We start from the raw sequence: 27,803 nt of genomic DNA, 5'->3' as shown, positions 1-27,803 counted from the left end.
AGTGAATGTCGGCTGTCAAAAGTTTTCGAGTAAGGGAATATGTACAGCCTGAGAGATATATAGTCACCGTCCGAGGAATCTTCCGTTACTCTTGCGCACCCCTTTTGTAACTTACGTCATTAATAAGGTAGTTGAAAGAATATGCTGTTATAATATGTCGCTTGATGGGAGTATAAAGTCACCTTCAAAGAAAGTTCTAGTGAATGCTCATATTATAATAGAGGAATATTTTATGATAAACGGTTGTTATTCTGACAGACTGATGTGATTCTTTGATCATGTTGTCTGCTAAGTGTATCTCGACTAGATCTTAAAAATAGTTGATCGTATAACTATCCTTCCCTTAAACTGCTCAGTTATGCACTAGGTGATGCTAGAGATCAGCTCTAGGAGTAATATAATGCTGAGTCTTCTAGGTTGAGCCGGTTCTATGATTGACCGGCCATATACTGGGATGCTTGCTTCTGAGAAATGAGAAACTGAGTCTCAAGAGATTTGATCGATACCTTGAGTTGATCGTAAGAGAAGACTTGCCTTTAAAGTAAAAACCTGAGATCTGGAAGTCCAGCCGAGTTTATAAGGAGAATTGCTTTACATTTTTTTTTTTATACTTATAAGAGACGGGTATGCTGAACTGTATAAATCTCACCGGAGTTATTATCGATCGGCTATATGAAGGAGGGCAGGCCTGTGAGAAAACTCATAGGGTCGACTGCTATGTGGTAGGTTAGACATCCCTTAAACTGGATTGACTAATGAATGATCAGATATATAATAGATGTTTTAATACATGAACGGAGCACTAGGTCTCTTAGATTCGACTGGTTCCTAGGTCAGTCACCCTCGTACTGAAGGTCTTAGTGTTGGGCGAAGAGTAAAGTCCTGTTGAGAGTGACACGCTAGCTACTACCTCCCATTGATTTTAATTATCACATCATCTTGACTTTGACTACCACGTCATATCCAAATTTACCCGTAATATCTCGTATCAAAATTATATAATAAAAATTTTTCATTTATAAATATTTGACTAATGTATTATAATAGTTTAATATTCAATTTCATTGATGTTATATAATTGAGGTTAACTCGAATAAATCAAAATTTATTTTTTAAAAAAAATAAATTTATGAATTAACTGAACTTAATTTCCAAAATAAATTAATTTTCTCGATTATTTTGATTTAACTAAGATTTTACTCACCCCGTATATAGTTGAATTACGTGCATTGACCCCTCACTGAGTACGGGCGAGACTCGAATTGAGAGCTATTAATATTCCGGTACAGATTAGGACGAAGCGCAGGCTTTTAGAACGCAAAACATCCCGACAGTTTCGAGGAAGAGTTGAGCGAGCCAGAGAGCATCACTGTGGGAGGTGAGTGGCAGGCGTCCGGGCAATGGATGGCGTCGAAGATTTGAGTGGCTACTGTAGAGAACTGAGGAGCAGCAGCAGAGGAGCTTGAAGAGGATGACAGCGGCAACAGTGGCAGAGTAGCGCAAATGAAGGTAGTGTGCAATGAGGATGACTTTGACATACAAATAGCTCAAGTTGATCTGCTACTTTATATATTACATGTAATCGAGCAAAGAAAACGCCGATGAACAAGGTGATAAAGTGACACTTAGTGAATTGCATTTAGGAACTCATGACAGCAAAGGAAACAGTCGAGTAAATTCCAACATAATAGTTATAAATTCAAAAACAAGTTGGCAATAGAACAGCATAGCAGTTCCGTTATTAAATAATAACGATGCCAATAAACCAAATCCATCGATGGATTCACAGCTAGAGCTCAAGCACGAAAGGCAGAGTAATAAGGCTTTTATCTCCAAGAAAAGAAACACCTTTGGCCATACTACACCTATTTATTATTTTTTTTCATTCGGGTCCACGAAAATATTTATAGTGAATCCAACATCACCATGGAGATGCCAAATAGAGAGCAGCGTCGCCTTTCAGCAACCTCCAATTAAGCTTTTTTATGTTGATGTCCTCTTCGGTTTTCGCATCAGTACCAACCTTGTCCAGTCAAACCAGATAAGACTCACTACTTCTGATCATGACTTGGAAATTACCAATGTGCCAGATATTCTGAAACAAGTTATTCTGTTGCTTCTTGTTTTGCCCCGACAGCGAAGAACTCAGAGATGACCTCAAGAGGCATGCCCTTTGTCTCAGGAACTTTCAAGAACACAAATATGAAAGCTAATGTGCATACAGCCGCGTAGATTCCAAAGACACCAGCAAGGCCAATGCTCCCCAGCATAACAGGAAGAGTATATGTGACGATGATGTCTCCGAACCAGAATGTGAGGGCACAAACGGCTATGCACAAACCACGGACACGCGTTGGAAAGATCTCAGCACAGAGGATATTGGGGATCGGACCAAACCCCATGACAAAGCAGCAGAAGTAGACAACGACACTGGCAGTGGAAAGCACAGCATGAGCCACTGTGCCCAAGTCCACAAGGTTAGAAAGAACCAGGACAATAAGTGAGGCTAACAAGACAGGAATCGTGGAAAGCAACAGAAACCTGCAAGTTTCAAGATTGTATGGTTAAACAATAATGCTATCATAAGTATTTTCGGAAGGATTGAGTACCTTCTCCCAGCAACATCCATGAGCCTCATGGCGACACCAATACTAGGAAGCATCAACAGGGTTATGAGAGTGCTGATGAGGATAGATGCTGAAGTTGAGTTAAGACCAAGATTTGATAAAAGGACTGCAACACCTGCTTGCTCAAGAATCTGAGGTGTGTAGTATAAAACACCATTTATGCCAGAAAACTGCAAGAACAAAGTATCATATTAGAATAACAAAGCACAAAAATAATTATTGACACTTTCAAAAATGGCGCAATAAGTCAGGTCAACAGCGAAGTGTTTATATAGAGTTTGTATATGTTTTCTACAACAAAACCTATGTACATGAACCATCATCGCCTTTCTTTGCATCTATTAGAACTAACCTGCTGAAGTATTTGAATACCAACTCCAACTAGTAATGCACGTCTGACACCTGGTTCAAAAAGATCGGCCCAGCTTGGACCTTTAACAGCTGTTTCTGAAGGATGAACCATGGCTGGCCCCACCGGGTGCTGATCCATAAGGCCTTTTGGGAAAAGAGCAGATTGGCTAACCAAAGCAGCAGCCTGAACAAACTCTCCATCTGCAGGCATATCAACTCTTGGAAGAGAAACAAGAGAGCCCTTCCTTGACCCTGGGACACCTTCTTGGTGTAAATATATTCTTTTGAATTCTCCTTCCTTTTTCCCATCTGCACCTTCCCTCTCAGACCATTTCCATGCCAATTGCCATCCCCCACCAATACCCATACTGCTCACCGCCTCCCCACCATTCTGCAGAAGACTGCTATTTCTCCTCATGCTCAAAACACTACTCTGCGCTGGGGCAATATCCTTTCCTTCCATGCTTGTTGCTTGTCGTGAAAGCAATGGACTATTTAGATTATCATCAGAATCACCTCCAGCATCAGATGCATAACCTTCACCCTCATGTTGAAGACTCTCCTCATCCCACTGCTCAGTTTTATGATGATTCTCTGCAACACTAAACATACTGCCGAAATTTGGGAATAATGCACTACGCATACTTCCCATCTCAGGTAACTTCTCATGAACACTGCCAAATAGAGTGACCAGCGGATCCATTAGTGGCACGCTAGGTTGATTCATCATGCTACCACGCCGAGATACAAGAGCAAGGGAACTCTGTCCTTTTGTAGGCCTAGCGATCCATGAAAGACCTTCTTCAGGGCCATACAAGGTGATACGTTCCTTATCAGTGGTTGCTCCCTGATCATCATCAGCACCATCATTAGCAGGACCAATGATGTACTCCTCAATGGAAGTTTCACCACCTACTCCCAACCCCTCAACAAGAAGAGCCATTTCTCCTGTATATTTGAAATGAAGGCAGATCATGTCGTAAACACATTAGGGTCCATCATGTTTAATTTGAAGACTATGATCACAAAATATTAGGCATTAGATATCTCAAATGATCGGCTGACTTGGTCACCAGACAAACAACACAAGGAAACAAAACCCTGAAATTTTATCCAAACATATTCCAGATTCAAGAGTACCTAGTAGAGAAATCTGTGCTACACTTCAGACTTAGGGCACGGAAAATACACTGTATATGCAGCTATTGTTTTAAGATTATCCATGATGTAGTTAAAAGGTTCAGTATAAAAAGCTTCATTAAGAGCAATGATATGCAGAAAAATCTCAAAGATAGACATATAAATTTATGGCTCACCATTTTACTTTTTTTTTTTTGGCCCCATCATTTTATATGTCTATCCTTGAACATTTCTCTAAGATTCTTTTCCTATGCATATCATTTTTCCTTAGTTAAATCAAGTATGACTCAAAATCATTTTAGGTGGTAGAGACATGCTCAGTGAAAAACTATAAATATGGTGTTGTGAAGTTAGAGAAAGACCATGAGAAAAAAACAGATGAGAATGCATAGGTCTTAGTTTAATTTGTTACGTTGTCATAGCTTAAATTGTGAAGAAAAATTTAGAAACTAAAGAATTAAGATAAGTGGAACAAAAGTTGAATAGATGGATGAAAATGAAATATCTACAAGAGTTTCAGATATTTTGGATCAATTATGCAACAAAAAAATACTGACAAACATATCATAAATAGAATAAAGAATAGTGATCGAAATGAAGAAGAGCTTTTGAAGTTGATCATTGAGTGACCTTTATCCTGTTTCCTACAAATGAAGGAAATATCTATGGAAAGAAAGAGCATAGAGAGAAAAAAATCCCAAGGAAAAGATTATGAAATATTTTGCATCTGACAATTTCTTTGGAGGGAAGGAAAGAGGGAGGAAAAAATTTAGCTTTCACAAATTTATTTCACAAAATCAATAAATAAACATAATTAAAAAATTATATATTTAAGGTCCATTTCACATGAAAGTGAGAAGGGGAGCCTTGGCGTAACGATAAAATTGTTGTCATATGATCAATCCTGAAAACAACCTCTTGCAAAAAGCAAGGTAAGGCTGCATACAATGGATCCTTCCCCAAGACCTCACATGGCAGGAGCTTCGTGCACAAGGCTGTCCTTTTTCACATGTAAGTGAATTCTTTGCCCAAGATGAAAACTAGTTAAAGATTTTCCCAAAAATTTTCTTCCCTTCAGCTTCTGTTGAAAAAAAAATGGAGGGAAAATACTGCTAGAAACACTTTCTGTTCACTTTATTTCTTCCTTTTTTCCGTCTTTCCTTCCCTCCCAAGAAAGATGTGTTAAAAACTTTATATGATTGTGATACAACCAATCATATTCTATGAATCCCCGAATTGGGCTATTAGGGAGCAACATGTGAAACAAAGGCAGCACGATGCATGAAGCTCCCGCTATACGGGGTCCCAGGGAAGGATCCATTGTATGCAGCCTTACCTTGCTTTTTGCAAGAGGCTATTTCCAAGATTCGAACCCGTGACGATAAGAAAGTTAAATATAACAAAGATAAGAATGCTAAGATGAATGTGTTGGTATTATTAGAAAGAAAATTGTCTTTAAAAAAAATACTAATATCCAAGGGCGACTAGATGTAGCATCATGAGATGATAAATGAGAGCAAATATATTGAAACAGTATGGACATATTTACTAATAGATTCTATAATTAGAAGAGCTAAATCCATTAAAGTAAAAGGTAAGACAGAGATCAAAGAAAATATTAACTAATGCCACATATTTGATTTAATTGATTTCAACAAGTGATATAGTTTGCAAAGAGATTAATAGAGGAATAATATTCATGTAGCCAACTTGAAATAGTTGGGACAATCACGTGGTAATACTACCCTCAATAGATTTGATTGCCTTAAAATTTAGATAAGCAATCTGATAGTTACAATCTTCAGTTCCTTATTCTTCTTCTATAATTTAGATTAAAAAGCAAAATATAATGTAACTATATTACCCTAGGAGTTTCCAAAATATAATCCATAAGAAAGTCTCAGTCATAGTAAAGCTACTGAAATTATATTTTTATTTTACATTCAAATAAGCATGGTTAGAAATAAATTTCCACATAAAATTATTGTAAACTAATTAGAAAGTCCTACATGCAAATAAACATGGTTAGAAATGTTAGAAAGAGATGATAAGGATCACTTAAAATAAGAAGTAAAAAACCATAATCCTTCAAATATTTATGATGTAAATTACTCCTGATTTTTGGCTTAATTGTAGGGATTTTTTTTAAGTTAGACATAAGACAAAGATCATTGAGTTGTATATATATTTGTATCTTTTTTCAATAAAGGAGATAGAGATTTCTTCATAATTCTTTTCTGATTTCAGTGATTTCATAGTATCAGAGCAAGGTCCCGATCACACAAAGAGGTTGACCCTAGATTCGTCAAAGTCCCTTGAAACCATCATCGCAACTTTGGATATGAATCATTCTCTATAGATTACCCAACACAAATTGAATGAGTCAAATTTCAGAAAATGATTTCAATCTGTTCTTTTGGTGGTTCGAGGAAAAGGAGAAAATTCTGATGAAACACTGATCCCAAAAACCAGTGATGCAACGTACAGCGCATGGGAAGCCAAAAATGTTGATTAATTAAATGGAGCCTCAAATTGGAAGGACTTACCTATTCTACAAAACCCCAAGAAATCTGGAATGCAGCCCTAGAGATGTATTCGGATCTTCAAAACATATCCCAATGTTTTGAAATCCGATCAACTTTGCAGAACATGAAGCAAGGATCAATGTTAGTGACTGAGTAGTGACTGCCGATTGATTGATTGATCTAGGACAAGCAATGGATTTGTTTTACACAATTCCATGGAAGTGTGCTGAGAATGGAGTGTTGCATAACAAGGTCCTTGAAAAAGATTGGATATTCAACTTTCTTCAATGCTTCAACACAGACTTGGATGAAGTACGAGGATGCATTCTAGGAGTTAAGCCGCTTCCTTCACTCCGTGAAGTATTTTTAAAATTCAACGAGAAGAAAGCAGAAAGAAAGTTATATTGAAGCCTTCCACTCTCAACATCACAGAAGAGCAACCTGAACAAATGGGCATTTTGAAGTCCATATTCTACAAAAATCAAAATTCTCAAATTTTGGACTCTATTCATTAGGTTGCAATCACCCAACGAGGTAATATCATCGACCTTATTATCACAAAGAAATGATAAAGATAAATGGATTGTTGATACCAGCGTATCTGATCAAATGATGGGGGCAATGCACAACTTTTTCAAATTACAAAATATGTACTGATGAAGTGAAAGTTTCAATGGCAAATGGAAATGCAATTACAATGGCAGGGATTAGAAATGTTCTTGTTCAAGGACTTCAATTGAAATATGTCTTGCATGTTCCAAGTTCAAAATAGTCTCTTATCTGATAGCAAAATAAACTGTAAAGTAACATTTCTTTATGATCATTGTGTATTTTATGATTCGTCTTCCGGGAAGATAATTGGCAATGCTGAAGAATGAGGAGGCCTTTACTATCTCACTAGCTCTTGCTTGCAACTGAAGCGACCAGGCACTCTTATGGCATAGATGTCTCACAACCATAGGGATTACCTCCTTCAAAATGGCATTTTTCATTAAAGCTCATGTCCATCCATGCCTTAACAAAATGAGATTGCAAAACGGAAAAATCACCATCTATTAGAAGTGGCAAAAGCTCTCATGCTCACCAATCTTGTCCCTTATCGCTTTTGGAGTGACTTCATCTTATCTGCAGCCTACCTCATCAATAGGCTTCCATCAAAAGTCCTTAAATTCAACACACCAATCAATTGTCTCCAAAAAAAGAAATTCCTCGTACCCATAATTTTAACTCTCTCCCACCAAAAGTATGTGGGTGTCTTGTCTTTGTACATGACAACAATCCTGCGTGTGGAAAACTTGACCCAAAAGCCCTCAAATGCATCTTCATTGGCTACTCACCGACTAAAAAAAGGATACAAGTGAACAAAATTCTGTACTATGTGATGTTACATTCTTGGAGGATGAGTCCTATTCCAATGATTATCTTGGGGATAATTTAAGGGAAGCTAATCATTGGAATCCTTCAATCTCCTTACATGTGTCACTCTTACTCATTGGGGCTTCCCCAGCTTCATCATCACATGATGTAATCACAAAAATTAGTCAAGGGGGAGAGCCTTTAGAACTTTTTCAACCTTTACAACAACAAAATGAACTAATTCTTTACTCAAGGAGACCTCAAGTTACCCAGTAGGTCAAATCATCAGAATCGATGGTGAATCCATCATAAGATCCACAAGGAAATGTTCCTATAAATGATTTACGTGTTCACATTACCTTGAGGAAAGGGATAAGGACGTGTACTCAACATCTACATATCTTATGATCATTTGTCTAACAATCACAGGACATTTGTTTCTCAACTTGATCATGCGGAGATTCCTACAAATATATATGATGCCTTAAGAATTTTCAAATTGAAGGATTATTGTTTTCAAAAAAAAAAAACAAAAAATGAAAGCACTGAATGATAATGGCACATGGGAAATAGTAACCCTACCCATGGTTTAAAATCTTGACATGTGTCGAGATTTCAGTCCTGGGGCGAAACTATACTGTTTTGGTACCATATCGTGTTGTGCCAATATTATTTTAATATTTTTTAAATATAAAATATATTAATTAAAAATAAAAATTTTAATCTAAATATCAAAAATATAAAAATATAAAAAATGAAAAAAAAATTTAAAAATAAAAAAATACAAGATCAGGGTATTTTTATATGGTAAATAAATAAATAAATAATTTATTATATATTTTAGAAATTAAAATAAATAATATATATATATACAATTAAAAGGATAATTTTATTAGGATTTGATTAAACCTATTTAGATTATCTATTTAGATAGAAGTTAATTGAAATTATTAATATAGATTTTATTAATGTAATTTAAATTTTCCTATGTTTTTGCCTTCACCTTGCACGCAACCAACACACGCCTTCGCTGCGGCCCGCCGAGGTTGTAGCGACTTCATCATGATCCACTAAGGTCGAGACAACCTCACCACAACCCTCCGAGGTTGCAGCGGCCTCGCCGTGACCTCGAAGGTGACGGCGAGCTCACCAGGACTCGCCAAGTCACAGCTACTTTGTCGTGTCTCACCGAGGTCACAACGACCTTGCCGGGACTCACCGAGGTCAAGGCGATCTCGCCGCGACCCATGGACATCGTGGAGATCTTCGCGTCCCCACAATGACCTGTGGAGGTCATAGCGGCCTCCATGTCCCCACCAAGAGGAACCCGAGGTGGTGCGGTACGCGCGTCCCCGTCCTGACCCGCGAAGGTCCCCTCCACACTATTGATGGTGTCAGTGTCGGGCAAAGGGGTGGAATGTTAAATTTTACCCGTTTTGCCTTGCATGGAATCGTATTTTAAACCATGAACCTATGTAAAGGAAACAAGGTAGTAGATTGTAAATGAAGACACAAAACACATTTAGTGGCTCAGATATACACAAACATATGAGCTTGATTATGAGAAAACATTTGCACACATTACAAAGCTAAATTCTATAAGGGTGTTTCTGTCCATTGCAGCAAACTTAGAATCAGAATTGCATCAATTAGATATTTTAAATGTGTTTCTAAATGGGACTCTACATCGCAAGTTGAAGAATTCTCTGTACAAATTAAAACAATCTCCTAGAGCATTGTTCACTCGATTCAGCAATGTCATAAAAAGATTTAGGTACACACAAAATCAAGCAGATCATTCTCTCTTTGTCAAAAGCCAAGGGATCGAAAAATTTTGATTGTGTTTGTTGATGATATGTGATCACAAGTGATTGCAAACCTCAAAGTCATAATTTGAATTCAAGGTAAAAGACCTTGGACAATTTTGATATTTCCTTGAAATGGAAACAACTAGAAACAAAATCGGGATTTTCATTTCCCAAAGGAAATATACCGCCGATCTATTAAAAGAATTCGGAAAACTTGATCATCGTCTAACAAGTACTCCAATGGAAAGAAAAAGTTGGAAGCAACAAAAGATACAATGATGATACAACTGATAAAGAGAGGTATTGTCTTGTAAGAAAGCTAATCTATTTATCACTTACTAGGCCTGATATTCATGTTACCATAGTCCAGATATGCATGCCCCCACTATGAGACATCATTACAATGGACCAGATTCTTCGGTATTTGAAGGGGACACCGAGGAAAGGTATGCTACTCGAGAAAAATGATAATAGAACAGTTGAAGGATTTGTCGATGTTGATCAAGCTGATTCACTTGAAGATAGCAAGTCTACTACTACCACCACTGCCACTACCGCCCACTACCACTACTAGATATTGCACTAAAGTTTGGCGGAATGTTGTGACATGACGGAGCAAGAAACAAACAATTGTTTCAAGGAGTAATGCAAAGGCAAAATATCAAGCCATCGCATAAGGGATGTGTGAATTAATTTGGATTAAACGACTACCTACATGTTCAATTTGAAGACAAAATGAAGTTGTATAGTGACAGTAAGTCAGCTATAGTGGTTCACAATCCTATTCAACATGATCAGATGAAGCATGTTTGTGTCGACAAAAACTATATAAAATCTGAGACTGGACATTATCTTTGTTATGTGCCTTTTAAATCACAAGATACTGACCTTCTTACTAAACTGTTGCCGAAGAAAATGTATCCAAGTTGGGAATGATCAATATTCATTCACCAACTTAAGGGAGTGTGTTGGAAAGAAATGATAAGATCACTAAAAATGAGGAATAAAAATCATAATCCTTCAAAGTAGTTATGATGTAAATTAGTCCTAATTCTTTGACTTTAATTATAAGGATTTTTTCCTAAGTTAGCAAGACAAAGATCATAGAATTGTATATATATTTGCATCATTTTTCAATGAAAGAGATAGAAATTTCTTCATAATTCTTTTCTGATTTCAATAAATATTCAATAAATAAATTTCCACATAAAAATATTTTAGACAATTTAGAAGAAATGATTAATTGTCTGAATCTTCATAAAGTTTTTTCTTTTAAAACAAATTGAATTTGTATCTCAAGGAGAAGAGTTCATCAGTAATAGCTATAAAATATTACAATCTGAACTATTTAACACTTCAATTCTGCACATGAGTTGAACTATAGCTTATGTTATGATGCAGAAAATTCAAAGCTTTCAGGAAACAGATTGTATCTATCCGATGAATGGCAATGCTCTAAGCCCACTAATGCAGAGAAAGGATAACTAATGCGTAAAAGTTCAATCAATAATACCTTCATAATTTGAGAATATATGGTCTTAAAAACATGCCTATAAGCAAATACAGTAGCACAAAAACACTGGTACCATATTTTGTAATATACAGAAAAGAAGAAAATCTGCGCAAAACTTACATGTTGGAAAAACAAAAAAGCAAAAACATCAGCTAATATAGTAAGATTGTCACAACATTTAACAACTATATTTGCAAATATAGCATTTGCAATTGATTAGGAAGAGAATATTTGTAATCATGCATAGTTTTAATAGAATTTGCGACTTCATAAAGTATAACTGTACAGGTAAATTCTCTTTCTTCTCCAAGATTAGGTTAAACTAGGATTGGACCATCTTACAAGGCTCAGTTTTAAGAGGTAAGCAATTTGCTTCAGGAGCCCAAACATACCAGACTCAGAGACATTTTTACAGGGTACCGGACAGAGGGTACACTAAAATCAAGGAGCTAATGAATCATTAATGGAGAAACTATAACCAAGAAAGCTGATTTAGTTAAGCTGGTCTATCAAATGAGACATTAACTAACGTGTGACTGGAATAAAAATATCCAAGTCCTATAATTTTGGTGTTTTATGTTTAAAGTCATGTTTCAAGCTAAGCTGATTAGTTTATCCTGTTGTGTCCAATATTGCCAGTTGTCACCACACCCCCTTTAGATCATGCCAACACAAAATAGAACCACAGCCCTTCTGGTTCCCATCAATGATGGGGCCTTCCAAATCAATGCCTCTCCAATAGTCAGCGTGTCATGTATGTCCACCAAATGACAACTGACAGGGAAGCAACATTGCCTCTCCTTTCTTATCTTAAAGTAGGATAAAAGCTAGGTGGCCGATTAAGTAGAAGAGGGTGTTAGTGACGAGTAGAAGGTGATTGTCTACCCCACTAATCTAGTGGACACACAATTTCGTCTGATGGAGAGTGGTGATAGAAATCCAAAGCTTAGAGGTCAAGAAGCACCTACACTTGTATTCTTAACATCATATGAAAGAAAGGGGAAAATTAGTTGCTTTTGATTGTTGTAGAACATAGGAAAATTGCATTCTTTTTTATTATTGTATATACTATATAGAGTGTATCCTAGAAGTTAGGAGTTCAGTTGCAATAACTCATGCAATTGGACGTGGTTGAATCTTGCAAGTAATTGTTGGTACAATTTGTACTAATGATCTAATTCAAATTTTGATGAATAATAAATGGATTAAAGTTAGAGTATTTTGTAATCTAATTACTTTACCAAGTGTATAGAAGTTGACGGGTCTAAACGACCTAACACCAGATTGAAATCCAGCTAAGTCCGCGGGACCCGATAACTGATGAGAAGTCCAGATAGGTCAACGGGACCCAATATCTAAAAGGAAGTCCAGTTAGATTTGCGGAACCTAACAACCGGCCGAAGTCCAGTTGGATCCGCGGGACCTGACAACTGGCGGGAAGACCTGATGGGTCAAAGGTAAGTCAAGCGACTACAACTGGTAGTGAAAGTAAGCAACGGAAGGAGAGATTCAGTGAGGATGTGTTCCCGATTGAGGGAACTGTAAGCGTCGGTCCAACTTAGGTCCATTTAGGAAACTTAAATTGAGACCTTGACTAAATCCTGGTCTCAGGAAGACAGAATTTAATTACTACTCTTATTTTATAAATGTTGTACTAACTCTGTTTTGCAGGATAAATATATTTTTATTTGCCTGGACTAACTCCTTTTTGCAGAAATTCAAAGATAAAAAAAAAAGAGTCTGGACACCCAGAATGAATCTGAGCACCCGGAGTCCAAGCGCCCGGAGCTGATCCGGGCGCCCGGACCAATGTCGCTTGGGCGGGTGCCACAGGCATCGGTTGGTCGAAGCGCCCGAAGTTGGTCCGAAGCTGAGTTGGAGCACGACGACTGTTCGAACCCATGTCAACGGTCTAAGCGCCCGGAAGTAGATAAACTTCGCGAATAAAGTTTCGACGAGAATCGCCACGTCAGTAACGATCCAAGCACTCGGAGGGGTTCTAGACACCTGGAATGGGCCTATATAAGGGCCTTCGACCAGCAGCTTCAGAACATCATCTGCTACAATTTTCATTCCTGCGCAGTGCTCCAAAAAAGCTCCTACAACGCTGTAAAGCTCCTCCGACAACCAGTGATCAAGATCTATTTATTTTCTCTGTTGTCGGTAACATTTTCTTATAGTTCTTGTACTTAAATTTTATAATCATTCGAAATATTAATGGATTGTTTAACAAAAGCACTCGACAAGTGCGGACCTTGGAATATGAGTCGTCGAAGGTTCCGAACCAAGTAAAAAACTACGGTGGCGTTTGGTTTATAGGTTTGGGAATGAGAGAATGGATTCATTCCCAAACCTTGTGTTTGGTTGATGGGAATGGAATCAAGATTTTGGAATGAAATCCAAAAACTTGGGTATGGATGAAACTCATCCCCTCCCTTAGGTTTTGATGGAATAGGAATGTGAATTAAGTTTTAGACAAAAATACCTTTAGTATATTTGTTCAATTTTTTTTTAATTTCACTCTCTCTCCTTGTTCTCTCTCACCATATTTTCTCTCTCCTTATTTTATCATCACACTCTCTCTCAACATACTTTCTCTCTCCTCATTCTCTCTCATCACACATTCTCTACTTCTCTCTATATTCTCTCCCATCATACACTCTCTCTCTCCTCATTTTTCTCTCTTCATTCTCTTCCATCATACTTTCACTCCCATTACACACTCTCTCCTCAATCTCTCTTAACATACTCTCTCTCCTCATTTTCTCTCATCGCACTTTCTCTCTCTTCATTCTCTTTCATCACACTCTCTCTTTATTTTCTCTCATCACACTTTTTCTCTTAGCATACTTTCTCTCTCATCATACTTTTTCTCTCCCCAGTCTCTCATTTTCTCTCATCACACTTTCTCTCTCAACCCACTTTCTCTCTCATCACGCTTTCTCTCTTCTCACTTTTTCATTTTCTCTCTCTTCATTTTTTCCACCACTCTTTCTCTCTCAGCATATTTTCTCTCTCCTCAGTCTCACGTTTTCTCTCATCACACTTTCTCTCTCTTCATTTTTTCCCCATCACTCTTTCTCTCTCAACCCACTTTTTCTCTTATCGTACTCTCTCTCCTGACTCTTTCGTTTTCTCTCATAATATTTACTATCTCTTCATTTTTTTCCATCACACTCTCTCTCAGCACACTTTCTCTCTTATCATACTTTTTTTCTATTCTCAATCTCTCTTATCATGCAATCTCTCCTCATTTTCTCTCATCATACTTTCTCTCTCTTCATTTTTTCCCAACACACTTTCTCTCTTACCACACCTTCTCTCTCATCATTTTCTTTCATCATATATTTCTCTCACATTCAACTTTCTCTCCCATCTAATTTTTTCTCTTATTTTCCTATAAGGGTAAAAAAGGAAATTTAGGTTCATTCCGATTGAAAATATTTAACTAATCAAACATCATTTTTAAGAATGATACTCAAACTCATACTCATTCTCATTCCATAATACTATGATACTCATTCTCATTCTGATTCATAGGAGAGAACCAAACGCCCCCTACTTGTGTTAGCGCTTGATTTTTTTCATATTCTTTATTCCGCTACATAACTCATTTTAATTCGCAATTTTTGACGATCGTTATTCACCCCCTTCTAGCAATTTTACGATCCTACAAGTGATATCAGAACAGGTACCGCTCTAAATTAGTGCAATCAACAATTAGGCAAGGGGGGTGATTTTCAAACTTACTTTTAATATTTCTTTTTCGGTTTTGAACCTTTTCGATAGAATCCAAATAGATATAATTATCTCTTTGAATAAATTTTTCCGTTGCAAACTACTCTGAATTGGTGCAACACTAATACAACTTTTATACTTTTATTATCTCCTATACTACTAATCCAAGACCTAGTCTTGGGATTCCTTTTTCTTCTTCTTTGTGTGCAAGGTTCCTTAAATGGGCCAAAACAAAGGATACAGCACCGTTCGTCCCCCACTCTTCAATAGAGATGACTTCCCATATTGGAAGAAGCAGATAGAGGTGTACCTGAAGACCGACATCGACTAATGGTTCACCATCCGACGAGGATATAGGCTACCGGTGGACGAAGCAACAAAAGTACCAATCGACCTAGAAAGATGGAATCCGGACGACAAGAAAAAGGCCTAAACCGACTCGAAGGCAACAAATACAATTTAGTGTGATCTTACTGAGGAAGAACTGAACCGCGTCGACCCATTCGAGAATGCTAAAGAGCTCTAGGACAAACTGATCGAACTATACGAAGGCACAAGCGATGCAAAGGTAACAAAGCGTGACTTGTTATTAAATAATTTGCTTAACATTAAGATGCAAGATGGAGAAACTTTTACACGCCAGAATCAAAGACATTCTAAATGGGCTCCACCTAATTAGTCACCAACTAGAGAACAGGGATATAATCAGGTATGCCTTGAACTCTTTTTCTTGAAATGCACTGTGGGCATCTATAGTAGATGTTTATAAAGTTTTGAGGAACTTAAATAAATTAACACTAGATGAGTTATTTTGTGAACTTGAACTCCACGAACAGACTAACTCAAAGCCGGTCGAGAAAGATATTGCACTTTTTGCAGGTTCTTCAAAAGAAGCCAAGAACAAGAACAAACCGGAGCCAGAATCTGAATCTGACTCAGAAGCCGACGAAGAACAACTAGTGAACATGATTAGAAAAATGTTCACTAGAAGAAAGAACAACTTCACGAAGCACCTACAAAAAGTGATCAAATCAAATGACGTAAAGGTGAAGGTCACATGCTATAGGTGCAACAAGAAAGGACACTACAAGCACGAGTATCCAAAAATCAATACAGCAAATCCAAAACAACCAGAAAAAAGAAGGCACTCAAGACGACGTAGGACGAATCGTCCTCAGAAGAATCGGACGTCGAAGATCAGAACATCACAACTACCTTGTGTTGATAGCATCTAGACCAAAATCAGAAAGCGAGATGGAACAAGACGATGAGTCCACACTCGTTTCCAAAGGTTCGAACAAGGTATCTTCAGTCTTAACCTCTTAATTTTTTAAAATAATTACGTGTTTGAATAAAAACTTAATAAAATTTGAAAAACAAACTGAAACACTTCTAAAGGAAAATCAACAAATCAAAGAACAAATTGAAAATAAAAATCCAAATCAAGAAATAAAACTTAAGAAGGAAAATATAATTTTAAAAAGTGAAATCAACAAACTCAAAAGGACTATTAAAAACTTTTATCACAAGATCAAAAAATTTGGACATAATTCTTAAAACACAAAAAGCCGTATATAATAAGTCCGAACTTGGATATAAATCCAGCTCTACAAATAAAACTTTTATCTCTTTAATAAGTCAAAACAAGAAATTAATCAAAGCCTCGGTTCTAAAAGTGTCTAACAATGCAAGTAGGACTCAATCAATTCTATATACCCAAAAATGAAATTCATTACCTAAAACTAAATTCATCTAAACCAGTTAACCCAAACCTAAAACGTAAAAATAAACCAAATTCAAATCGAAAAAATAAATTTAAATCAAACAACTACAAAGCTAAATTAAATTCAAATTACCATCAAGTTTATTATAACTATAAAAATAATCGACATAAACCTAAAAGTTCAATAATTCAAGAAAAAACTCCAAATTAGTTGGAACCTCCAAAATAATAGTATATCAGTAATTAAAATTAGGTTAAAAAGGGATAAAAATTTAACTTGAAAAATAATATTGGAGAAATTTTGAATGATAGTAGATTAAGAAAACTATGTCTATGTATGTCTAGGAAGATATGGCTTCAACCTGGTGCATTTGGCTTACTGGAACTAACTGAAGCTACCTCTAATGATGTCCAAGTGACTCACCACATCTTAAGGGTGTGTTTAGTTGGGGGCTATCCTTGATAACCTTGGTTATCCATCCAAAGTTATCAATGAAAACCCTGTTCAGTTTAGGTAATCGATGATTCCCGAGAAATGTTCCATGTCCAACACGTCAGCAAAAGGGTCATGCAACTTGGAATCGGAAAACTGAGGTTTTCTTGATTCCAGAGTTAACGAAATTTTTTTTATCCAAAATACCCTCGAATAAGAGAAAAATGTGATAAAAAAGAAAATTTTAAAGAAAAAATATAAAAATAAAAATAAAATTTTTTTAAAAAAAATAAAAAATGTAAAAACATTAAAAAAATTTAAAAAATTGAAAAAACGTAAAAAAAATTAAAAAAAATAAAAAAATAAAAAAAACATAAAAAATGGAAAAAATATAAAAATGTAAAATGTAAAAAATAATAAAAATGTAAAAAAATATATAAAAAATAAAAAATAGAAAAAAAAACATTAAAAATTAAAAAAACATTAAAAAAATAAATAATAAAAATTAAAAAAATCGTAAAAAAATTTAAACAATTAAAAAAACTTTAAAAATTTTTTAAAAATAAAAAAGTGAAAAAAAATTAAAAAAACTGAAAAGAAATAAAAAATAATCAAAACCACATAAAAATAAAGAAAAACATGAAAAAGAAAAAATAAAAAAAACGTAGAGTTTAAAAGATATATATATAGTTGGTTTTGTAAATAATGGTAATATAATAAAATATTAAATTAGGTTATTCATTAAAACTTTCAAACAAACAAATTTTTATTGCATTACCTAGGTTGAATCAAACATTTAGTTATGTTTTATTCCCCATAACCTTGATTATGTGATTACTTGGGAATCACATAACCAAGGTTATACATGATAACTTGAACCAAACACATCCTAAAAATTTATCCAAAGAATGTCTGCTTGTTAAACTCAAAGCTAAACTTAAATCTAACAACAAGTTAAACCAAACCCTGAAATTCAATTTAACTCATCTCACAAAATCATAGAATCCCTTTGTTTGAAAACTTATATTGGCGAGATGAATAAGGTTAAATTAAATTAAAATTAGATTATGATTAATTTTAATTAATCAAACTGAAATTCAATAATTAATTCCTTTAAACTTATCGTATTATTTTTTCATGAAAACTAAGACCTTAGATTAAGGGAAGGATATTTATTCGGTTAATTTTCAAATTTTAGAAAAACTATTTACTTTTCCTAAAAGTTCCCTTTCTCTTAGTGTTGCAAAAATTATTTTGACCTTAGTCTAGATCGAACCCATAAAAAATATAATCCTATAGATCTAGGAATCGAGCATCTCACAAACACATTAGATTTATCTTGATTGTGCATTCATAAACATAGAATGGCATGAGCTACGTAGGCCTTTTGTCTGGATTTCAGATGTTTATATCAATGCATCAGCATAAGTCTGGACGAAAAATACAACAAAACATTGATCAAGTTAAGCAGACATTTTTTAGCAAATTATAATTGGACATTAATACTTAACTTAATTAACCAGATGGTAGTTAGTTAGTAGCTAAAGGTTAGACATTTAAGGACCAATTTTAGAAGAATATTTTTAGATTAAGTTTTTTTTACATTAAACTGTTCTTAACAACTTAATTAAATTTTAAAATTAAACAACTTAATTAACTTTCAACCTAATTAATTTTTAACTCAAATTAAGTTCTTAACTTAAATTAATTATTAAACAATTTAACTATTAAATAACTTAATTAATTTTTAACTTAAATTAATTTCTTAATTAATCTTTATACAACTTAATTAATTTTTAACTTAAATTAATTGTTTAACTTAAATCAATTTTTAAAAAAAGGACCTGCCCCTAGTTTCGTAGAGGCAACCCCAGTATAAAGGGTCTGAGCGCCCTGCTCCGGCGCCCTCTCCAAACGCCCGGACACAATCCGAGCACCAGGACGGCCCTATAAAAGGGGCAATATGAGTGCCCTCTTCACTCGCCCAACTCTCCTTCTCAAAGGTTTGTAACTGAACCTAGTAAGAAAGGGAGCAATAATTTAAATATTTTTCTCACAACCTCCAAACTTTCTTCGCTTTTGTTTCTCAAGCCGCATTGTTGCGGATCAACCGAGGTCGTCAGTTTTATTATAAATATTCACGACCAGTTGGTAATATTTTAATCTTAAACTTTTTTTTTCTTGTTTCATTTACAATTTCCATTTTTAGGATTGTTTTTTTTTGTTAATTAGGAAACGACCAAATCCTTGTGTTGGTCCCTCGACTGCTAGTACAGACCTTAAGTTTCCTACCGATGAACTTAGGATTAGATTTTCCTCCACTATATATGTTCCTTTAAACAGCCTCTTGCAAAAAGCAGGATAAGGCTACGTACAATGGATCCTTTCTCAGGACCCCGCATGACGGGAGCTTCATGCACCGGGCTACCCTTTATATACGTTCCTTTACTTTCTAGATATCTAGATAGGCATTTCTTCATGCGATCATGCATTCCCTCTGTAGAGGTTATTGACTATTATAACTTACAACGTTTATTATATTATTCTAGTTCGGTCAACATAGGTCAACTTAGTTAGAGTTACTAATCTTACCTACCCCTACTATTATTCTTTACTTTTTAGGATTACGACTCTCCGCGTGCCCTTTCCAGTGCTACCTCCCTAGGGGTCCACCATTTAGTGATCCCTATTCGCATATCACATTCGATATGATATAGTCGTATTTTTTTAGGGTCAACGGTACCGACTGTGACTCTATTTAGATCTGTCACCCTTAGGGTCCAGGATTATATCCTGTATAGGGTCTTAATTACATGTATTCTGCCTCTGACTACACGTAGCTCTGATGCGTCCGTTCCATTCATTCCTTCTCTAGGCATTATGTCATATTAGATGTAGATATCAATTTGCTTATCTTTCATACCATCATCTATTCAGTAGGTACTACCACTAGCCGACGGATTCATATGCCTTATTATCATATTTTCATTGCCTACATAGCATCATTGGGTATTGATGTCACCACAGGTGATGTCAGAGGCCTAAATGAGTTTGATATAGATGGTGCTAGGAACCTGTCCTTAGTTGGTGTACATATAGATGATAAGGGTATCCTATCATGGAGGAGAGAGGCCCAGCACCAGCCTGACCCAACAGCCCAACCGCCACCTGATCCGGCAACCCAACCCCAGCCTGATCCCGTAGCCCAAGCTCAACCTGACCCAACTCCAGGAGAGGAGGCAGAGATACATGAGTTCATGGTTGATCTTTTTGGGTTGCCCGCGCCTTCAGTCCCTCGTACTTTAGACGACAGAGTTACTGGACTTGAGGCATCCCGCATCCATGATGAGTTTTCGACAGGAGGTCTCTGGCCTTCGACATGACGTCTCCCGCCTTCGAGAGGAGAGGCAAACTCGTCAAGTTGATGGACATGTTACAATTGTGGGGTTCCGATCCCTCTTCTTCGTCATCTCAGTAGTTTATTTTTCTACTATATTTTCCTGACTCGATGTTATTTGATCTTTAGTTTGGTTACTAGATGTTTTCTGTTACTTCAGCTAGCATGTGTGACTTGATTATATTTTTATCACATTATGCTTGCTATCATTTACCGTAGTTTGTTTGTATGTATTGTATTCAATACCAATATCAAGTTCAGGAGAGGATCTAATTTTAAAAAATAATTACTTGAGAAATTTTTCTTAAAAATTCCTTAAATTTTTTTCTTAGAAAATTGTTTCCTTAAATTCTTTTAATATTCCTTACGCAATTTTTTCTCTGAAATTTCTTATGAAATTATTCCTTAGCAAATTTTTCTTCTTTTGAAAAACTTACTTAGGAAATTTTTCCATAATTTTAGAAGTCTTTAAAAATTAAGGATTTTTTTTTAACTTTGACAAGGTGGACTTAAAAACATTTCATCAAGAAACATTTCCAAAATCCTACTTGAAAAATAATTTTCCTTACAAACTGCTTTTAAAAAATTAATTTAGCTAAACTTCTGTTCAAAACCTCTCCCTAAGTCTGAGATATACAAATATTTTCTTTCAACTATATTATATTCTCCTGACATTAACTGTCTTATACTTGCATTTCCTTACCCTAGTTTTTTTTTATAAATGTCAAAGGGGAGGTAAAGGGTTAATGTAGAAAAACAACAAATGCAAAAATAACTTAGATCATTTATTTGCATTTTTAATATTATCTTTCAATATTATTTTTTCTAACTTTAAACTAGTTGTCAATGCATCAAAAAAAAAAAAAGGAGATTGTTGGCGCAACTTGCACTAATGATCTAACTCAGATTTTGATGAATGACAAATGGATTAAAGTTAGAGTGTTTTGTAATCTAATTGCTTTACCAAGTGTGCAGGAGTTGACGAGTCTGAAGAACTTGACACCAGGTTGAAATTCAATTAGGTTCACAGGGCTCGATATTTGGCGGGAAGTCCGATTGGGTCCGCGAGACCTGACAACCGGTCGAAGTCCAGTTGGCTCCGCGTGACCTGACAATCGACCGAAATCCAGTTGGATTCGCGAGACCTAACAATTGGCGGGAAGGTCTGGTGGGTCAAAGGCAAGTCAAGCGACTGCAAGTGATAAGTGAAGATAAGGAACGGTTGGAGAGATCCAATGAGAACGCGCATCAGTCCAACTTAGGTCTATTTGGAAAATCTAAGTTGAGACCTTGACTAGATCTTGGTCTCGGAAAGACAAGATCTAATTACTACTCTTATTTTATCAATGTTGTGCTAACTTTGTTTTGTACGATAAATATATATTGGTATCCCAAGGTAGTTTTGATGTGATCAAACAAGTTAAGTTAGGTCATGTTGTGTTTAACCTGTGTCTAAGTATGCAGGAACTTAGGAGCACAAAAAGTAGAGCTAAAGACGCAGCTAGCGAGAAGGATGGCACAGGAGAGAGCCGATAGGCTTGGTGCATCTGAGGGACGAGGAGCTGCGGAAGAGTACACCAGTGGACGAGAATGGAGCATGCGATGTTTCCGAGGGATAAGAAGCCGAAGTGGAAGATTGCTCGAGGAGCAAAAGACACAACTGTCCGAGAGACGAACAGCTATGGAAGAGTACGCTAGCGGAAGAGAAGGAAGCAAACAACGATTCCGAGAGACAAGAAGCCGGAGCGGAAGTTTGTTCGAGAAGGTCGAAAGTTGGATTCGGATGAGCCGTATTCCGGATGGCTGAAATCAGCCAAGCGAGCGGAGCCGAAGCGGAAGACTCGGACCAAGGCAAGCGGAACCGAAGGAGGTCGGGACCAAAAATTAGGCGCCCGGAGCAAGTCGAGGCGCCCGGACTAGTCCAGGGCGCCTGGAACCATTTCAGGCACCCGAAACCCGATTTTTATCAAGAACGACGTGGCTTTTGACTATTGCGTCAGGGATAGATTTCCATCCCATTCCAGACGCCTGGAACGCTTCCAGACGCCTCGAGAAGGGCTATATAAACAGCCCTGCTCTCAGAAGCTAAAGAGAACAAGAAATACTCAAGCAACACTTGTAAACGCTTTCATTTCTGTTTAGCTTCATCGTTTTTGTGCTTTCATTGCTGTAAAGAGGCTTCTTCGCCTGAAGGAGAAATTAGTGCGACTTCATTGCCTTGGATTAACAACCTCCCTAATTGTAACCAAGTAAACCCATGTGCCTATGTCTTTTAGTCCTTTTTGTATTTCTTATATACAAGTGTTATTTTAATCAAGTTATTTATTCGAGAAAGGTTTTCGTTTGTTTGTGCAGGGACTATTGACCCCCTCTAGCTGGCCGCCAAGGGTCCTAACAATATATTTTTATTTGCCTAGACTAACTCCTTTTTTTTTACGAATTCAAAGGTTGAAAACAGGCGCCCGGACCAGTGTCGCTCGAACGGGTGTCGTGGACTATGAGTGTCGCAAGCACCAAGGCGGTCCGAGCGCCCCAAGTTGGTCCAGGTGTCCAGACCAAAAAGTTATCCCGAAGCTAAGTTAGAGCACGACGACTGGCCGAACCCACATCAACGATCCCCAGAAGGGGTCCAAGTGCTCGGAAGTGGATAAACTTCGTGGATGGAGTTTCGACAAGAGATTGCTACGTCAGCAACGGTCCAGGCGCCCGAAGGAATTTCAGGTGCCCGGAATGGACCTATATAAAGGCCTTTGATCAGCAGCTTCAGAACATCATCTACTACGACTTTCATTCCTGCGCGGTGCTCCAGAAAAGTTCCTACGGCGCTGTAAAACTCCTCTGACAACTGGCGATCAAGATCTATTTATTTTCTCTGTTGCCGGTAATATTTTTTTATAATTCTTGTACTTAAATTTTGTAATCATTTGAACTATTAGTGGATTGCCCAATGAAAGCACTCGACGAGTGCGGGTCACGAAATAAGAATCGTCGAAGGCTCCAAACAAAGTAAAAAACCACTTGTGTTAGCGCTTGATTTTTTTTCGTATTCTTTATTTCGTTGCGCAACTCATTTTAATTTGAAATTTTCGACGATCGCTATTCAACCCCCTCCCCCCTCCTAGCGACTTTACGATCCTACAGTGACAAGGTTGAATCTCACAAGTACTAGATATAAATGTAGAGACGACTTGCAATGAGTATGCAACATTGGAGGGAGGTACTAAGATCGTTGAGGATGGCATGCCACAAAGAAAGTTCAAGATTAAGGGATAAGACTGCTCATTTTCGTGGTCCCCTCGCCCTCAGGATTACCTATTAGAAAATCAACAATAGAGAAGAGGTGTCTCTAGTACGATGTAGAAGTTAGGGAAATTGTATTGATTTTCTTGATGTTTATGGAGTACACCAATTACATGTATATATAGGACAAAATCTTAAACTTAAAACACCTAATATAGTACTTTAACCCAGAACCAATAGCCCTAGTAATCTAATACTCTACTCCTGGAATTGTAATAGGTTCCTCTTGTATTCCCTTTTACTCTACAATTTCTCAAGAAATTATTCTTTATTCGCATTTTCAAGGGTAGGTCAGAGGGCCAAGCAACATAATATGAAGATTGCATATCAGATTCTTAGTTTTCTACATGATTGGTGAATCCACAAATGAAATGTTTTTACTTCAGTGATCCTCATGAAAGCCAACATCTCACTAAGAAGCATCTTCACATGTTGCCCTCCCTCTCCGTCTCTCTCTTGCCTCATACCTAAGTCCATTGACCCTCTCTCCTTGCCAACCTACACAACCTCTTCACCTCTCTCATAATCGTTGACCACTTGATCTTCGCCTTATTAAACTCCTCATCGCCTTCATAAACAAAATTGAAGAGCTCATCTGGTTCTATTTGTCCATCATGTCTTACAAAGATCATCACCTAAATGTTGACCGTCCTCAACATCTATGAGCTTGCCACTATGCACAGGGGCTAGTGCAACTAAAGCTCAAGGAAAACCTTGACCCACTGAATCTCCATTCAATGATGTCGGCATCACTATATTTCTCATAATTATATTCACCGACTACACATTCCTTACGATAGAAAACATGATTTTAATATATTAGATCCCTCGCCCATATCCTTCTCTTGGTAGACAAGTTGAGGATAAAGAGAGAAAGGGAATGGAAGATGAGTATCTTAGCAAAGATGGCGAAGATGTAGGCAACAACCATCAAGAGGTAAAGAAAGAAATGCTCCCACTGGCACCTATTGAGAAGGAGAAATGAGGAAATCTAGAAGGGCGAATGGAGTTATAGGTGAGGAATAAAGGCAGAAATTTTAATAGAATTTTCAATTTAAACCTAACCTTAAATTTATGCTAATGCAGTAGTGGGCTATCTTACTAGGATAGTAAGACTTGGATATGACCGGTCTATACAGGAGTGGATCTAAGAGTCTGATATCACTATTTCTACAAATTTGTACATGGGCTAAGTGCCACTTGGAGTGTCAATTTCAAAAATTGGTATCTGACAAAGGGAGTAAATGAAGAGTCCAACTACAAAAACTCAAGATTATATTTGTTGACACCAAGTTAGCAAGCCACGTCAATGGGTTAACACCGTGTTTAGTTGTTGTTACATGAGGGATTACATGCTACAATTTAAATAGTTTACCATTAAATCTATTAAAAAGTTTAGTTTTAGTAAAATAAATTAGAACACCTTCATTTTAGCCTAGATTTAGATTTGTTTTCTCTAAAAATAAATGTAACCAGAAATTCTGACAAGAAATTCTAAGCTCATACATAAGAGAATGTTTAAACACTAAAGGAAACATGATATAAATATAGGATACTTGATAGTACCTAAAGCTTGAAATGCAAAACATGTCACTCAGCAAATGAATTAACTCAATGAGAATGTTTAGAAACAAGCTTTATGTACCTGAGACATCTTCCCTCCCTCGCAATCTCTGCAAAACTCGTTTTGCCTCTACCATTTTCCCTTTGCTTACAAGCCACCTCGGAGACTCCGGCAAAAAGAAAATTGTTAACAAAAAATAAAGGAAGGAAGGAATAAAGAGAACGCCCAGCATCACTCTCCAATTTGGGTTAGCCATTAACGACATCACAAAGACCATACAATATGATAGAAACATTCCACCAGAGCCACTGAACTGTGGGAGAGTATTCAGTAATCCCCTTATCTCAGGAGGTGCTGTTTCAGAAATATACACAGGAACAAGTGTGACAGAGAGACCAATCCCAAATCCATCAATAAGCCTTGCCAGGAGTAGGGAATAGACACTCGGTGACCACAACATTAATACACTGCTAATGAAATAGAGAATTGATGAGATAATTAGCATGGGACGTCTACCGACCCAGTCTGCCACTGGTCCAGAGAATGTTGTAATAATAGTAGCTCCAATCAGTGACATAGCTACTATTAGTCCCTCCATGGTAGGCTCAGTCTCTAACTTAAATTCCCTTTTAATATACAGAACAGCTCCTGAATGAACATAAATAAGAAAATGTCAATTAGAAGCTAAGTTCTTAACAATAGTTGTTTACTACAGGATTAGATTAACAAGATTCATGTATGAATATATTCAGCATGGTTTAAGCCATCAGGCCTAGCTAGTAATACAATTATCATTCCCAACCAGTAATACTATTATTTATGCTAGCTGCTAGCTACTAGCACTGCAATTCTTCAAGGAGAAACAAATATCCAGAGTCACAACAACGAGAGAAAGAAACACTATCAATCAAGAATATTTAGCTTTCCTATGCAACTATAGAAATTGGGAAAAAAAATGAAATTGTTGTCAAGACTGTTATATCCACTATTGATTAGTATGAACTGACCAAATTATCTTTGGTCAAACAACTCCTGGTATTGATCATCAGATAAGTATTAAAAATTGGTGACTAGTGGAAGAATCACCTGCAATTGTTGCATTATCCCACCCTTGCAACAAGTTGCCAATAGAGGCAGCTATGGCAACAAGGACAGCACCTCGCATCTTTATACGTAATGAGTGAGCCTACAACACAAAAATCGTAGCTCGGATTTCCTTACAAAACCAAAGAAAAGACAAGCCTTCAATAAAGATTTTTGCTAGTAGTAGAAGGTATGAACACATAACGACTTGATCCAAGAGCAACAATAAAGAAACATTTCAAGCACAAACTCAAAATTAAGTGAGCTTCATACCTCACCTCCTCCTGCTAAGGCAAGATCAGTTGAAGGATAGGGTAAAGGTTCAAAGATGGCAAACGAGGTTGCTACAACAAGCCAGTTCCGAGAGTGAACGACGAACCCCGAGGGAAGTAACACCAGATCGAGAGAACGACACAGCGGTGACTCGTTGGAAATGGCCGAACGCTAGGGAAGATTAGATGCCTTCCGAGATTGCTCCTCAGATAGGTCTTCACATGGGGACAAAGTTCCCAGCGAGGAAAAAGAAATACTTCTTTGTTGGCGGAATATAAAAACCAGAAAACAACGAAGCGAAACACCAGCAAGGATTTAACCTACCGTGCCTCCCTCCTGATCTGCCACCTGGAGTTATCTCCGAACACACAAACCGCTCGCTCCCATCTCGGAACTTGGAAGCCTATCGCCACTGACGATTCTTATCAGGAATAATAAACCGAAAAAACTAGGCCTTGAATGCGTCAGAAACCCGTGAAGAACGAGGCAGATCTCCGCTTTCCGCCAGAAAAACACCAGAAAACGCCTAAAAGTCTGATCTTTAAGCCAAAAAGGATGCAACCCCTCCAACAGTCAACCTTCCAAACTCCAGGAACCTATGTCGGCTATCGATCGGCCTGCCCTTTTACGCCCTGAGACCTTCCAAGAGCATATAAGGCAAGAAAAAAACCGAAATCCCTTTTACGCCCCGAGACCTGCCAAGAACATACAAGGCAACGAAAAGACCGAAAAGCAAATACCTATGCTAGCAATGAGACAGCAATCTGTCATAAATGATTCAGCCCTTGCTCACTGTCCACGCAAGGCAAGGAATGGAAGGAAGGCGGAGGATGCATCTCTTTCGGGTGAGCTGCCCTGTTGAAGCCCAAGCATGGCAAGCGAGCCAGTGAGCTTCCCAACACACTACACACCTGGCGCCTTCTAGAGCGTGAGTAGGAGAAGCCAGGTCCAGGTTTGGAGATTTGTAGAGCG

General features: G+C 37.1%; 1 protein-coding gene across 6 annotated transcripts; it reads right to left on the bottom strand.

Annotated features, from left to right (window-relative positions):
* Positions 1-1,673: 1,673 nt before the first annotated feature.
* LOC121998268 (monosaccharide-sensing protein 2-like) lies at positions 1,674-27,803 on the bottom strand. 6 transcript variants are annotated; one of them, XM_042553103.1, is made up of 7 exons: positions 27,156-27,803; positions 26,832-27,046; positions 26,562-26,661; positions 25,557-26,123; positions 2,980-3,926; positions 2,610-2,797; positions 1,674-2,541 (listed from the first exon to the last, which is right to left on the bottom strand). In XM_042553103.1, exons 3-7 carry the CDS (start codon positions 26,638-26,640, stop codon positions 2,106-2,108), a joined length of 2,217 nt encoding a protein of 738 aa, XP_042409037.1. In that variant the 5' UTR covers positions 26,641-26,661; positions 26,832-27,046; positions 27,156-27,803; the 3' UTR covers positions 1,674-2,105. The 6 variants fall into 6 exon arrangements, with proteins under 6 accessions (XP_042409037.1, XP_042409038.1, XP_042409039.1 ...); XM_042553104.1 differs by having other exon boundaries at positions 26,832-27,470; positions 27,572-27,803; XM_042553105.1 differs by having other exon boundaries at positions 26,832-27,463; positions 27,572-27,803.

The sequence above is a fragment of the Zingiber officinale genome, chromosome 6A (assembly GCF_018446385.1).
Source record: "Zingiber officinale cultivar Zhangliang chromosome 6A, Zo_v1.1, whole genome shotgun sequence".
NCBI lineage: Eukaryota > Viridiplantae > Streptophyta > Magnoliopsida > Zingiberales > Zingiberaceae > Zingiber > Zingiber officinale.
The sequence above is the reverse complement of the archived record's forward strand: the minus strand, read 5'-3'. Positions and strand labels throughout refer to the sequence as shown.

Coding starts and splice junctions, on each gene's coding strand:
- LOC121998268 (XM_042553106.1), bottom strand. CDS start 26,640: ATGCGAGGTGCTGTCCTTGTTGCCATAGCTGCCTCTATTGGCAACTTG. Junction 2,798..2,979: donor GTATTCAAATACTTCAGCAG/GTTAGTTCTAAT, acceptor TTGTTCTTGCAG/TTTTCTGGCATAAATGGTGT. Junction 2,542..2,609: donor ATGGATGTTGCTGGGAGAAG/GTACTCAATCCT, acceptor TGAAACTTGCAG/GTTTCTGTTGCTTTCCACGA.